The 13915-nt window shown below is 41.1% G+C and overlaps 1 protein-coding gene across 1 annotated transcript in view; it reads left to right on the forward strand.

Moving 5' to 3' along the window:
- Positions 1-1933: 1933 nt before the first annotated feature.
- The window catches only part of pxylp1 (2-phosphoxylose phosphatase 1), a 51797-nt gene continuing 39815 nt past the window's right edge, over positions 1934-13915 (forward strand). Inside the window, exons 1-2 of the mRNA XM_034096798.2 lie at positions 1934-2025; positions 9150-9296. Coding sequence (XP_033952689.1) covers positions 9215-9296 — 82 coding nt within the window. The 5' untranslated portion in view covers positions 1934-2025; positions 9150-9214. The remainder of the gene's footprint in view (positions 2026-9149; positions 9297-13915) is intronic.

The following is a 13915-nucleotide window of genomic DNA, read 5'->3' on the forward strand; positions in this document are numbered from 1 at the left end:
ATGTACTATCTATTATTAAAGATCAGAGGAAAAGAACAGAACGAGAGGGGTAAATTCGGAATACAAATAAAGAAGCAAAGATATTGTAGAGCAGTGAGGAGGAAAAAAGCTTTGTGTGTCAATTCATTACATTGCCAGTATTTTTCGTTGTTGTGAGAAAAAAAAAATCTAAAATATTATGAAACAAAATATGGAAAATGGCCCCCTCTGATTTTTTAACAGCCCCCTCAGTCATTTCATCCTGGAGCCGGGCCTGACCTGAAGCCCCGCCCACTGTTTAGCGCGCTGCATGAGAAACTGACGGACTGTCAGGAGAGAGAGAGAGAGAGAGAGAGGGAAGGAGAGAGAGGAAAAGAGAGGATCCGTTTCTCCCGTGTTATTATTCAAAGTTAATTTAAACTTTTGAATAATGTACTTCATCTACTCGAAGTAGTTTCTTTGAATGTAATAATTATGTTTTTTGTTGTTTGTGGAATCATTTATTGAAAAATGAATCTGAATTTTTCGATCTGTTAGGATTATAAACTGAAGCAATATAAAAATGACTCCCATTAACTGAGTTTTAAACATCAGCATATCCGGTCCTAGTCCGGTAATTACCTGCTAACGGAAACTCTGCTACACAATTCTTATTATTATTATAATTGAAACATGACCGGTAAGTTTCAAATTTGTCCGGTAAAATAAATTATTTCCGGACATTTGACCGGCAAGAAAAAATCCTAACGGAAACCCTGATATACATATATTGATACAAACACAAGAAGTACAATTACAAAAGTAATTGTACACTTTTACATATAAACACAAACATATAATACATAATTATGAATATGTTCAAATATGTGCATTACAATATACGTATATCCATCGTTATCCAGTGTGTTGAATATATTCCTTTTTGACATATTTAATTTTTGTTGTTTTTTTGTAACTTTGTTTATTGGGTTTTTCAACAGCATACAGTTAGGTTTCTCATTTCTCTAAACGCCTGCTGCTTCCCCTCCTCTCTCCTCGGTTCCCCTCCTCGACTTCTCCGCTCGCATCTCCTGTGGGCGGGACTAAGACACAGGGATAGGAGTCGAGGAGGGGAATTAGAGAAATGAGAAACCTTCACAGTTATTCAATCAGAGCATGCATCAAAAGTAGGTAAACAAATCTTCACTTTATAGAAAAATAGGTAGAGTAACAATGTAGATACAGAAGACACACAGACATACAAAACAGACAAACATAAATACACAAATATATATATTACAACATAAATAATAAACAAATAAATAAGATAAATACATAATTTAATAAATTAATAAACCAGTCAGCTAAAACAAAAATGGCAATACTAAACAATACATGTCAGTACGGCATGATTTGCACGTTTTAATTGGAGAATCCTGATTAATATGTTTATTTGTCAAATGGAGCCATATCCCTCCACATATTACTGTCTTAGTGTTTAATTTATTCTCGCAATTAATACATACTTGAATAAACCATAATGTATTTCCTAGAGAGGAGTCCTTGAAGGCACCACGTGCATTGCTGTCTCTGGTCCAGCAGATGGAGCAGTGTGTTTGGGAGTTTCATGACTGTCCATGAACCAGATGTATCTTCTCTACAGCGGAACACCATACATTTTGATTACAAAATAAAAGCACAGTTTGTCACATCTATTGATCTTTAGTTCCCCACACAAAAATAGCCTTTCGTACTGTGTATATTTCCAATAACACTTTATGCTTTGATAGTTCTTCTCACACATGAGAGTCACCTTCAACTTGCTGTGTTCAATCGTTGATTACACTCTGACTGCATTGAAAAGTATGCAACACGTGGCAGCATATTCGCCTCGTGGCTATATGCTTTCATTTTGAAAGACATCACCGGAATTACCACTACGCATGCCGTGTATCTTGACGCCGGTGTTCTCTGCTCGGCAGTCAGTCAGTCAGTCTCATACCGGAGAAACCGAAGCGCTGGATTCAACTGTTTCCCCCGGTTGTCTGAGGCACTCGAGTCCTGCAGGTAGGACCAATTTAACAAGTGCTTCTATATTTTCCCTCTACCACACACTTGCATTCGTTGTCTGTTTGTCTTCTGCTGCATTGTTGACTGGCATTTAAATATCGGTTCCTCTGTCCTGCACCACAAAGCTACACATCACCATCACGGTGAGAATACTCCACTTCAACACATGCATGATGCAACAAGTAGCCAGAAATAAAGTTAGGAGAAGTGTTAATAACATGCAGGACACTCGCGATATCTCCACGTGTGTTGTTCTTTATTCACCAGTCAGCTGGAGCTAACCTACTGCATTAGTTAATGAATGTAACTCGCTAGCTAACCGCTAGCCAACTGACGTTAACTGACGTTACCGAGCAGATCGTAAACACTTTCTTTGTAATGCAGCATTACGTAGTGTAGTGTAATATATTGTATTAACGTTGTAATATTACAAGAGTACGACCAATAGATGTAGTACTGGGGACACCATTTCTGAAGTAACGAATTAAGGGAATGAAATGTTTTTTTGTCTTATTATGTTCTTATTCTATGTATTTTTGTATTATGTTTCACTATTCTCATGTTTAAATGCTATTGTTTAACTCACCTGCTGTCTGTGTACGTGTATGTTAAAGCTCTCTGTTTTGAAAGGTGCTATACAAATAAAGTGTATTATTATTATTATTATTATTATTATTATTATTTATAGGCTACTGTGTTTTTCCAGTAAGAGATAAGATAATGTACTTTATTGATCCCAATGTGGGATTTGTTTCCGTCACAGCAGAACAGAGAAGACATGAATGAGTAGAATACAATACAAATAAAAAATAATAAATATATACACATGAGCAGTCGAAGATAAACACCATACGCAAAATACGAATCAATAATGAAGGATACATATCTATAGAGTATATGTGATGAATGCGCAATATACAATAACATCTAGAAGGAAGTGTACATTATGCTCAGCCTATCAACCTCTCAAAATGAAAAATGAATACACTTTACATTTGAGTTAGCAGAACAATTACAGCGTTAAGTTACATTTAATGTAAATCCTCAGGGGACCGGCCTATGTACAGTACAGTGTGTGTAGCCTGTGTATGAGCAACTGAGCGGTAATCGGCACGTTTGTGAGGAATTTGGAGATAATCCTTTGTCAGGTCAGTATAGGTTATGTCACATAGAGGGGATGTACAGTCTGACCTCTGGACAATTAATGTTACACCAGCACTGTCATGTTTTATAGTCATCCATCTGTTATAAACATTGTGTTTTAGTCTGGCGCCACGTGAAATGTAAAAAGTGCATAAGGGTTTGAGTGTATTATGAGGGTACATGACTTGTACATGTTGCATTTTTGAGTTGATACTAGAGATGTCCCGATACGATCACGTGATCGGGGATCGGAGCCGATCACGTGATTTTCAAAAGATCGGAATCGGGAGAAAAAAATCGGGGATCGGGATTTTTAAAAAACATTTTTTTTATATAAAATATTTTTATTATTTTATTTAATGTTACAAAACAAAAATGACCATGTTAACGTCTTAAAGTCATCCTGAGGACTTAGATTTGGTTTAAAATGACACAACATCATGTATGTGTTGCTTCTTTTGGGCTTGTTTTCAGACCTGGTTATTCCTCTCAAAGCTGGCAACAGAGTGGGCGCAGAGTCTAATAGTAGCAGCAAGCTAACGAGAGGCTACGTTCAGCTGGTGACTCGGGAGTCGGGACAGAGAAAATGTCAGGAGTTTGGAAGTATTATGAAATTGAAAGCGAAGGCAGTGTAACAGCCAGGTGGAAAGAACAGAGCTACGTTCAACACGACCAATCTAATACGCCACCTGAGAAACAAACACCAACAACAACAGGACGAGTACACAGCGGCCACTCAGGTAACGGCACTGAGACAACCGACACTTTCAGAGACTTTTAAAAGGAAAGAGAAACTGCCCCAGAACAGAGAAAAGGCCAAACAACAGCCAAGATAGCTGAATTTTTTTGTCTCTTAATGCATTGCATAAAGATCGGATCGGGAACAATCGGTATCGGCAGATTGTCAAAATCAAATGATCGGAATCAGATCGGGAGCAAAAAAAGGTGATCGGGACATCCCTAGTTGATACCATTTGTTACACAGATTTGGGACAATATAGGGTTAGCTAACCCTAACCAAAATGGCCACCAAATTATTAAGCAAATGTATATTCGAATATTCGACCCCCCAAAAAACGGTTAACCGATTAACCGAAATGTACATATCCTACATATTTAAAATAAATAAATACATGTTCAAATAAGTAAAGAAACCAAGTCGAATTTGTCAAATGTATTGAACTGGTGACCACAGTTTGAACAGTTGACAGCTATAGGCCTACAGCTTTCATGCTTAAAACATAACTTGGTTTTTAAATGAAAGAGGGATCGCACACGAACAAGATGACGGATTAGGGTTACGTAACCCGTGACAACAGAGATCAACAACCTGTAACAGGGCCTATGCACAGAATCCAGCTATTCAATACTCATTCATGTCTACTCAGGGGAGAGGCGGTGCGGAGGCGATTCAGAATCAGGCCAGCTGTAGAGGAGACCCTCTCAGCTGGGATGTGGGCATAAGATGAGGTTTGAGTCTGTGTGATCTGCGAGTAGGGAGGGGCAGCAGTCATACCATTAGCTAGATCTGATGGATTTGGACATGAACGAGAGTGAAGTATAACCGGACGCGAGAGAGAGAGAGAGATCAGCACCTGCAGCTCTGCCCACTGTGAGGGACCGGTGAGCGGAGCAAAACACACCTTTAGACCTGGCACACTTAGCTATGGCACTGGCGTATAGATTGAACTATTCCATTTGATCATATCTAATCAACTTACTGTAGGCACCCCTCCCAAAAAATAAAAAAATTCATAACACATATTCGAACACCTGAATAATTTCGAACATTCGATTAATCATTCCCATCCCTAGTACCAATAGAGTGGTGTAGTGACGCGTCCTAAAACTAATCTAATCGATATTATAAAAGGAGGGTAGACGTGTGGAGATTATCCGGCTGAAAAAAACGTGCATTTATCAAACATGTTCGTTTTCCACTGACCTTATTTCCAGCTATTTTCCAAAACCCTATGGAGAAATCCCACCGCTCTTTTGTCGAGGGAACCCATGCGCAGCTTACTTCCGGGTTTTAGGACGCGTCACTGCAGCTCTCTGTCCTATAGGCAAGCCATACCTCCTCTGAATGCCACATGTCTTTAGTTTGTGGTTGATCATTTTCATTCAGATATATCAAGGCAAGAGGTCGTTGTATCCCTCTTCACCATTTAGCCTAACTTGAGCCTAATCCTAAATGTGTAAATGCATGTGATTGTGAAGTTAATTAAATGTTAAAGGGTAAACCACCCCACTATTCCACAGCACGTGCTAATTAGGTAGATCTCAAACTGTACCCCTTTAATCAATGCCTTGTAAACTGGCAGTACAACAAAGTACACCCTGGAGTCTTTAAGCTGCATGCTGCAGGCTATAATCTGAAACGTGGATGTAAGCAATATTTAAATTCAATAAGTGAGCTTTGTTGGGTTTTGTATGGCAAACCAACCAGTGGCTACAGTTCTTCAAATCAAATCAAATCAAGTTTTATTTATATAGCACATTTATAAACGATTTTTGGTGGAGCCAAAGTGCACTTTACAGCAAATACAACAACACATAATGTTCAGAATATCAGTGTGAGAAAAATGACACCCTCTGTCCTTAGACCCTCTGTCCTCAGACCCTCTGTCCTCAGACCCTCTGTCCTTAGACCCTCTGTCCTCAGACCCTCTGTCCTTTGACCCTCTGTCCTCAGACCCTCTATCCTTAGACCCTCTGTCCTGAAACCCTCTGTCCTCAGACCCTCTATCCTCAGACCCTCTGTCCTTAGACCCTGTGTCCTTAGACCCTCTGTCCTTAGACCCTCTGTCCTCAGACCCTCTGTCCTTAGACCCTCTGTCCTTAGACCCTCTGTCCTCAGACCCTCTGTCCTTAGACCCTCTGTCCTTAGACCCTCTGTCCTCAGACCCTCTGTCCTTAGACCCTCTGTCCTTAGACCCTCTGTCCTCAGACCCTCTGTCCTTAGACCCTCACATCGTACAAGGAAACGCTTCCAGAGAAACCCCACAGTTTAAAGGGAACATGGGAGAAACCTCAGGGAGAGCGGCAGAGGAGGGATCCCTCTCCCAGGACGGACAGACTGCAATAGATGCCGTGTGTAAATCAAGAGATAATTCATTTTACAGCATATAGACCGAATGTTAGGAAATGCATGTGTCTGTAATGAGAAGATGAATCCACGAGGATGTCAGCTACAATCCTGAGGAAGCCATCAGGGAAGCAGCAAGACGAGACCCAAGGCAGGACCGCAGAGACAGGTTCAGCCACAAACCCGAAGTCCACGACTTGCAACATGTATGCTATAAATGTGTGATCTATGACGTTTTTATACTGAATTGATAAGAAACTCAGCATCAAACTGACTGCAGTTTGGCGTGGCACATCCTGAAATACAGGATAGTGGGCGCGGACAGTTGCAAAGGTCACACGGTGCATGTTTGTTGCTCCAATTCTCCCTGAGGCCTCATTTCATTGTACCTTGGTTAGGCTTAAACACTGCTGTCTGGGAGTATTTTGAGACACCCTAATGGTAGGGTTTATTGTGCAGGGCTACATTTAGTGCAGTTTCAGTTCCTTCCTCCCCCATGTCTCCGCCTGGTTTCCAACCCTCTGCTCTTTCACGCACTATTCATGGATGTGCAAAACTGCTGGGTTAGGTGGAAAATTGTAAAGGCTGTCTCAGTACGTGTGTGAAACTGGAAACTTTTGACTTGATTTACCGACAGTAAGAACTATATTCATCTGTCCACTATACTAGCCCATACAACTGCCCCCTCCCCTCCCTGGAGGTACTGTACAGCTCTCGTTGCCTTAAGAAGGCAGTCAAAATCCTCAAGGATCCACACCACCCGGGTAACGAGCACTTCGTACGGCTGCACTTCGTACGGCTGCACTTCGTACGGCTGCACTTCGTACGGCTGCACTTCGTACGGCTGCACTTCGTACGGCTGCGTTCAGGCAGGCGCTTCCGTACCGTGTCTTCCCGGACAAACAAACTCAAGTTCAGTTTTTCTCCCAGGGCCATGTGTGCACTAAACGCTGCTAATATTTAAATTATATAAGCCTTCCGTGCAATACGAGGGGAATCGTGCAATTTTATTTATTATTTATTTATGTACATATTCCCTATCATGTCTATTTTAAGTCCCATTTATTGCTTTTATTGTTTTATAGTGTCTTGTTGTTGCGTGTTGGCACCTTGAGTTTATTGTAATTTCGTTGTACCTGTACGATGACAACATTAAAGATCTATCTATCTATCATCAACAAGAGTATTTATCATTTCAGTAAGAACACAAGTACTTAAACACAAATAAGAATAACTGCATGCTAGTGATTGATAGATTTTCTTCCAGCAGTTGGTCAAACAGAAAACCTTTTGACTTGCCGTTCTACACTGACCTTAGCACAGATGCAACTGTCACGAAAGAGAAGAAACGATATTATCTAAGTTTAGAAATAAAATATTTTAAATATACTTTGAGATGATAATTCATAATAAATAAATTATTTTCATCAGTATACTTACATAACTTCTAGGAGGGTGAATTATTTAATACTCGTCATGTTTTGTGGTTACACCATTTGACAATTTAACGGGACTGTGATTCTTTAATTGATTAAACATGGTAGAAATGTCATATAAAACACTATGACACCAACAGAAATGCAAACTATACATTTATACAAACATCTAACATGTTGTTTTAATACGTTTAAAGCATATTTTTGATTTGGACATCATACCAACCCTTATTTGTCACTGACCCGAATATACAGAATTGCAACATCTTTTTTTGTAAGATCATTACAAAAAAAGTAATTACATACTTGTAACATCCCGTCATGTCAGCTAAATTGTTCATGTCATGTTAATCAGGTTCATGTTATTGTTTCACGTTTAGTTCATAGCCCAGGTGAGATTTATGTTTAGTCAAGTCTTTTTGTTCACCTGTCTAGTCCTGTCATTGCACTTCCTGTTTTATTTTCTACTTACCTCTGGTCTCATTTCAGGTCCCTTTACTTCCTCCCTTTGTGTTTTCCCGCCATCGTCAGCGTCTGCCCCGCCCCTGATTGTTTCCACCTGTTCCCCCTTACCTCATGTATGAATAGTGCTGTCTCCCTTTGTCCTGTGCCAGTTCGTCTTGTGCCATTTAGAGAGCCAGCTTGTCTCGCCAAGAGATTATTGTATTTTGTGACCATAGTCAAGTTTATTTAGTTTGTAATTAGCTTTGCTACGTTTTGCCTCTTAGGAGTGATGTTTTGTTTGAACTTTATACTTTTCCAAAGTAAAGACTATTTTGAACAAACTTTCTTTTGAGTCGTGCGTTTGAGTCCAAGTGTCTGTAAGGTTCCTAACAATACGGCTGCTTCTTTCCAAGTTTCCACCCGGTTCATGACACAAGGGAACATGCAAACTGCTTTAGTTAAAAGATTTTGAGTATTAAAGAGGCGGCGTGTGGTGCAGTGGATTGTGCGTTCACAGGTTCAAACCCCACTGCAGTCAGCATGTCGTTGTGTCCCTGAGACACTTCACCCCAAAGTGCTCCTGTGGGGATTGCCCACAGTGCTGAGTATGTAAGTCGCTCTGGATAAAAGCGTCTAACAAGTGACGTGTAATGTAAAGACCAGGATCAACACTTGGTCTATTTTCTCTCACGCCTCTTTAAAGTAGGAGCAAACTGTGAATGCTACACTTATTGTTTTACCATATATCCTAGTGGCCAACTACACCTACTTTTGTCTGAAAGGGGAACTAGTCTGAGTATTTTTATGATTGGTAGTAGGAAATAGTTTTCATTTCCTTTTTTTAAAAGCAGTGAACAAATGACAGCTGTTCACCATAGCCCGAGTATTGCTAACTTAATGAAGCCAAGAAAACTCCCCATAGATTATAATCTCCAACAGTATAACAATTGAGAACAACAAGCCGTCTATGAAGCTCCATTGTCATAAACTCACTCTCACTTTGCGTCCAGACTGCAGGGATGGGTGGTGATCTGGATGGCTGACGGACAGGAAGGAGGACCAATCACATGAGAAGATGCTGGCTCGTAACCGCTTCCTGCTGCTGGTGATGGTGGGGGGGGCCGCGCTGGCCATCATCAGTCTGAGCCTCCAGTTCTGTAAGTGCAACTCCACTGATTTACATATTCAGAGTGGTGCAGGCATGAGTCCTAAACCCGGACACAAGTTAGCATGTTAGCACACGCCGTTTCATGAGGTTTTGGTTGGATGGCTGCAATAAAGTATTTTATTTTAAAATCAAATACGCCAGCTACTATTCCTCATAAACATCTTTTGTCTTTTAAACGGTGGTTGCTAACTAATGACTTCATGAGGCTGCTAAACGTCATTGTGAAGCTGACCGTTGAGCGGCCCAGACCAAGCAAGGAGGCAGAGGCAGAACGTCCAAAAATATAACCCGACGTGGGCATTTATTAAAAACATGGGTACAAAGTTCACAGTCTCAATCTTGCTGTTCTCCTTTCACACATCCTGCAGCCACCAGGATCTCACACACACCCACCAAGTTCCCTTCGTCACAGTCATCATGCTGGACATTAGCCGCCTTTAGCTTAGCATTGGTGACATGAAGAATAGAATATATCTTAAATTGTCATCGTACAAAGTACAACGACATTTCTTTGGCAACTCTCACTGCGGTTAAAAAAATGGACACAAATAAATAAGACTGGTAAAAGCAGAGGTAGTAGCCATGTGACCGTGCCGTAGTTCCTTCATAGCTGTTAACTTTTTACTTCTGGCGATTTCACTTATTCTAAAGTTAGCTGTGGAAATTATCCTGCTGATCTAAATATGTAAATATCATGTTTTCCTCTAATCTTATTTATTGCAATATTTTAAATCCAATAGAAAAATCTCAATGACTATTTGTCGAAGGAGCTTTTGTGTTGCTAACTTCTACACAACGACATTACACTTCATTATGTTCAATAGACACATGTCTCAGTTCTTCTGTTTGTTCATACATGCATGTCCTTTCATTGCTCTCCCATGGAAGGGTCCCCATTCATTCTGAAACAAAGCGGAATCCCCTAAAGGCTTCCTATAAATATCCAGCAGCCGCGGCCTCACTGCGGGAAGAGCCTGGGTCAACAATCCTGGGGAATGCCTAGGTGTTCATGATTGTGTCTTTGCCCACATGAAGTCATTGTTCAGGTGTTGTGTGTGAGCCTCGGTGAATGAGAGGAAGCACCGCTCAGCGAGTGGAGACAGACCCTCCTGCACCGAAAGTGATTTGCAAGCCTCACAGGCGTGATTGGAAAAGCAGAGGGTGATGAGGCGTGCGGTACAAATGGAAATGTGTGTTCAGATGTCAAATATGTAAGATGGAGTCACTTCTTTCTGGATTCCTGAAACCCCAAATAGGGGGATGCAGGGATGACAGATTTTTGTTAGACAACTTCAAAGTTAAAAAAGGGCTCCTTCTACAAAAAGGATTTTAGAGTATTGAAGATCTGTGGAAAACACACGTTTATGATACCTTTTGGTTTTGTTCAGCAGGGTGATATCCACAGATTAAGACCTTTTTATGAGTTTTGAAGCGTAGATGCAATTGCCAGAAGTAAAAAGCTAACGTTAGGCTATAAAATAACTACATCACGACAACACCGCTAAGCTAAAGGCAGCTAATCTTCTGCATGTTGACGTTTCCCATTAAGTCACTTGTTGGCAACCGCCGTTTTAAAGGGGACCTATCGTGCAATATGCACTTTTTGAATACGTGTCCCCGGTGTGTCGGGGAACTCACGCAGCGTCAGAAAATAAACCCCTCTCTCTTTTCCTCCGTACCCAAATCTCTAAAAACGGGGAACAACGGAGCTGATCCAGATTTGCGTCCGATATGACGTAATATCTAAAATGTGGACCCACGGCCCAATCAGAAACGTTGCTATCAGAAACAATGCCCGACTGTTTTGGACGTAATATGGTCGGTGTTTACATTAGCATCGCTAACACTCAGAGCTAACCTGTACTGGAGAGCATGTGTGTGAAGAAGCAGGAAGTAAAAAGGAACTCACCTTGTGGTGTAACCGGCAAGAGAGAAAGCCTTTGAGCTCCATGCTGTTTCAGATCCTTGATAATCCATGATATGGCGTTTCATCACGGCAGCATTTAGTTTAGACGGTAGCTGCCGGGTCCCGCATGAGCTCAGACCCCTCCTCTTTAAAGCTTTATACCCAAATCAGCCCTTTTGAAACAGGAAGTGAAATAGAGGGATATGAGGCATGGCTAGAATGGGTGATCACTTTATAGACATGTTTTTTATATATTTTTATATATCTGAGACCCAGGGTCGGCGTCATGGGGGGTCATTCGCGGGCCATGCCCCCCCAAATGAGTCACTGTGCCCCCCCAACGCAGGGTGGGCAAGCATTGCCACTTTGCCGTTTAAAAAAAAAAATCATATAAGTGAAAACGTTTCCACTAAAGGTTTTTTGTGTGAAATACGTCAGAAATAAAGAATACAAATATGAAACACAGCCTGAGGTGTGCTCACTGCTGCTCTCTGATTGGTGTGTTGCTTGACTAATGACCCCCGACCTTTGTTTTGTTATCATTACGTGGCTGTGTGTTTAGATGAAAGCCCAGTGGCGATCTGTCCATCTGTTACACTGATTATACAGTAAAGCCATCGAAAATAATATGATATACAGTACAGTACAAGTAGCCTACTTCTGGGTCTCTGTGTTTCATTCAAGCTCGGCTGTGTGTGTGTGTGTGTGTGTGTGTGTGTGTGTGTGTGTGTGTGTGTGTGTGTGTTGTGTGTGTGTGTGTGTGTGTGTGTGTGTGTGTGTGTGTGTGTGTGGTGTGTGTGTGTGTGTGTGTGTGTGTGTGTGTGTGTGTGTGTGTGTGTGTGTGTGTGTGTGTGTGTGTGTGTGTGTGTGTGTGTGTGTGTGTGTGTGTGGCACGATCGCATTTTGTGAGTGCTTAAGCGGTAATGTGGAATGTTGTTGTTAGCATCTGGTTAGCTAGATATGCTAACGGATATAAAGAGCTATTTCTACACCAAGGTGGAGGAGAGTCCTCTCCTGTCAGACTGAGAGGATCGTATAACCTCAGCTCAGTGAGGTGAGGACTCTCTCAGTGTTTAGATAGTTCACTTTAGTGTAAGTTATCTCAGTGGGTCTCAAAGGTTTTGGTCACCATTTATGTAAACACGTATTTGTGAGGAATACCTTTATATGATCATTATAGTTATTAAAGAATAAGAGAATAAATAAAAAACGGGTATGAAATACTATAGGACAGTAACACAAGAATACAGTTAAAGAGGGGAGTGATTAGTAAAATATCTATAAAGTAAATCTGTGTACAGTTCTGTTTCATATGGATGTTGAGAGATGTAGGCTATCCATAGATCTCTTCATGTTGCTCTCAAAGTGCACCAGATTGATGCTTTTAACTTCAATATTTTTTAAATAATCTTCCCGGGGGAGCATGCCCCCAGACCCTCCTAGAGGAGGTTAGGTCCACCCCAACCTAAAACATGTTCACATGGATAGGATACTAAATACATTTCATTGCACACTTTTTGGTGGCCTATGTCCATATGTTTCTGTTTTGCTGGTCGTTCCACAACCGTGCATGCATGCACAAGTCATAGATGCGCTATACAATAGCACTACACCCTGCAATGTGTGTGAAAGACAACAGACTTTACAGCATGTTTTTTGAAGTTGCGTTGGTGTTTGTGTGTTGGTTGTTGACGGCAGTGTGTGCCCCCCCTTTGTAAATGATTTCCCCCCCATTCGATTTGTTCTAGAGCCGACCCTGCTGAGACCTATGCTATGGCCTAAAGATAGCATGATAGGTGACCTTTAAAGACAAATAAAAGCTTCAGGCATTCACCATGGGTAATTACTGACGGATGTTACGTCATAGAATAAAACAATCTCTTAAACATTTGTTAACCAGTTTATTTCAGCCTTCTAACCAAAAACACATTTTAAAAACAGTTGACTTTAAGACGAGGGAACGGCATGTGGTAAAATACTAACTAACTTCCTGCTCCACTCACATCAGAAGTGTCGTGGTGCTTGTCTGGACGAGCCTTCAGGATTACACGTGCATGAATCATGCTCGTCACACATTTAGGATTACAGAGGAATCGGAGCCACAGAGCTGGTGTTTGTTTGCCAGCACTTTGATAGCAGTCCATCAGCTCTTTTATAGGATAATGTCCTCTCATTTGAACTCAAACTTGAAGCTTCGCATACTGAAAGCTTGTGGTTCGTCTCCCTAATCCCTCGTCTTCTGTTGCTTTGAATGCCATGGAAATAAGAAGTGTAAAAAGGTTACTAAGACAAGTGGGCTTTTCACCCCCGTCTCTCCCTCCCTCCCTCTCTCCGCCTCCACTCGATAATAATGTGTGCTTGGCTGCCTTTGTGGCTGCTGTGTAAGTTCTTATTAATGTCTGACTATCAAACCCACTCTCATCTCCTGCCCTGTAATCTTCTCCCTTAATGAAACTCTGAGTTTAAAGACGCTACGATGGTAGAAGTGGATGAGTGAAGGTATTTGAATTCATGCCAGAGTTCATCCTGTCTCCTGTTTTAAAGTATCCTCACCCGGATTATGTTTTTTACAACAAACTATTATCCTCTTCTTGTACACACAATATCTCAGGAAGACTATTTGTATTTGGCCAAAAGATGGACTGATAAGATTCAAGGGTCAAATGGCCTGACCTCACATTCTTCAGAAGACGATATCTCCG

The sequence above is a fragment of the Pseudochaenichthys georgianus genome, chromosome 13, assembly GCF_902827115.2.
Source record: "Pseudochaenichthys georgianus chromosome 13, fPseGeo1.2, whole genome shotgun sequence".
NCBI lineage: Eukaryota > Metazoa > Chordata > Actinopteri > Perciformes > Channichthyidae > Pseudochaenichthys > Pseudochaenichthys georgianus.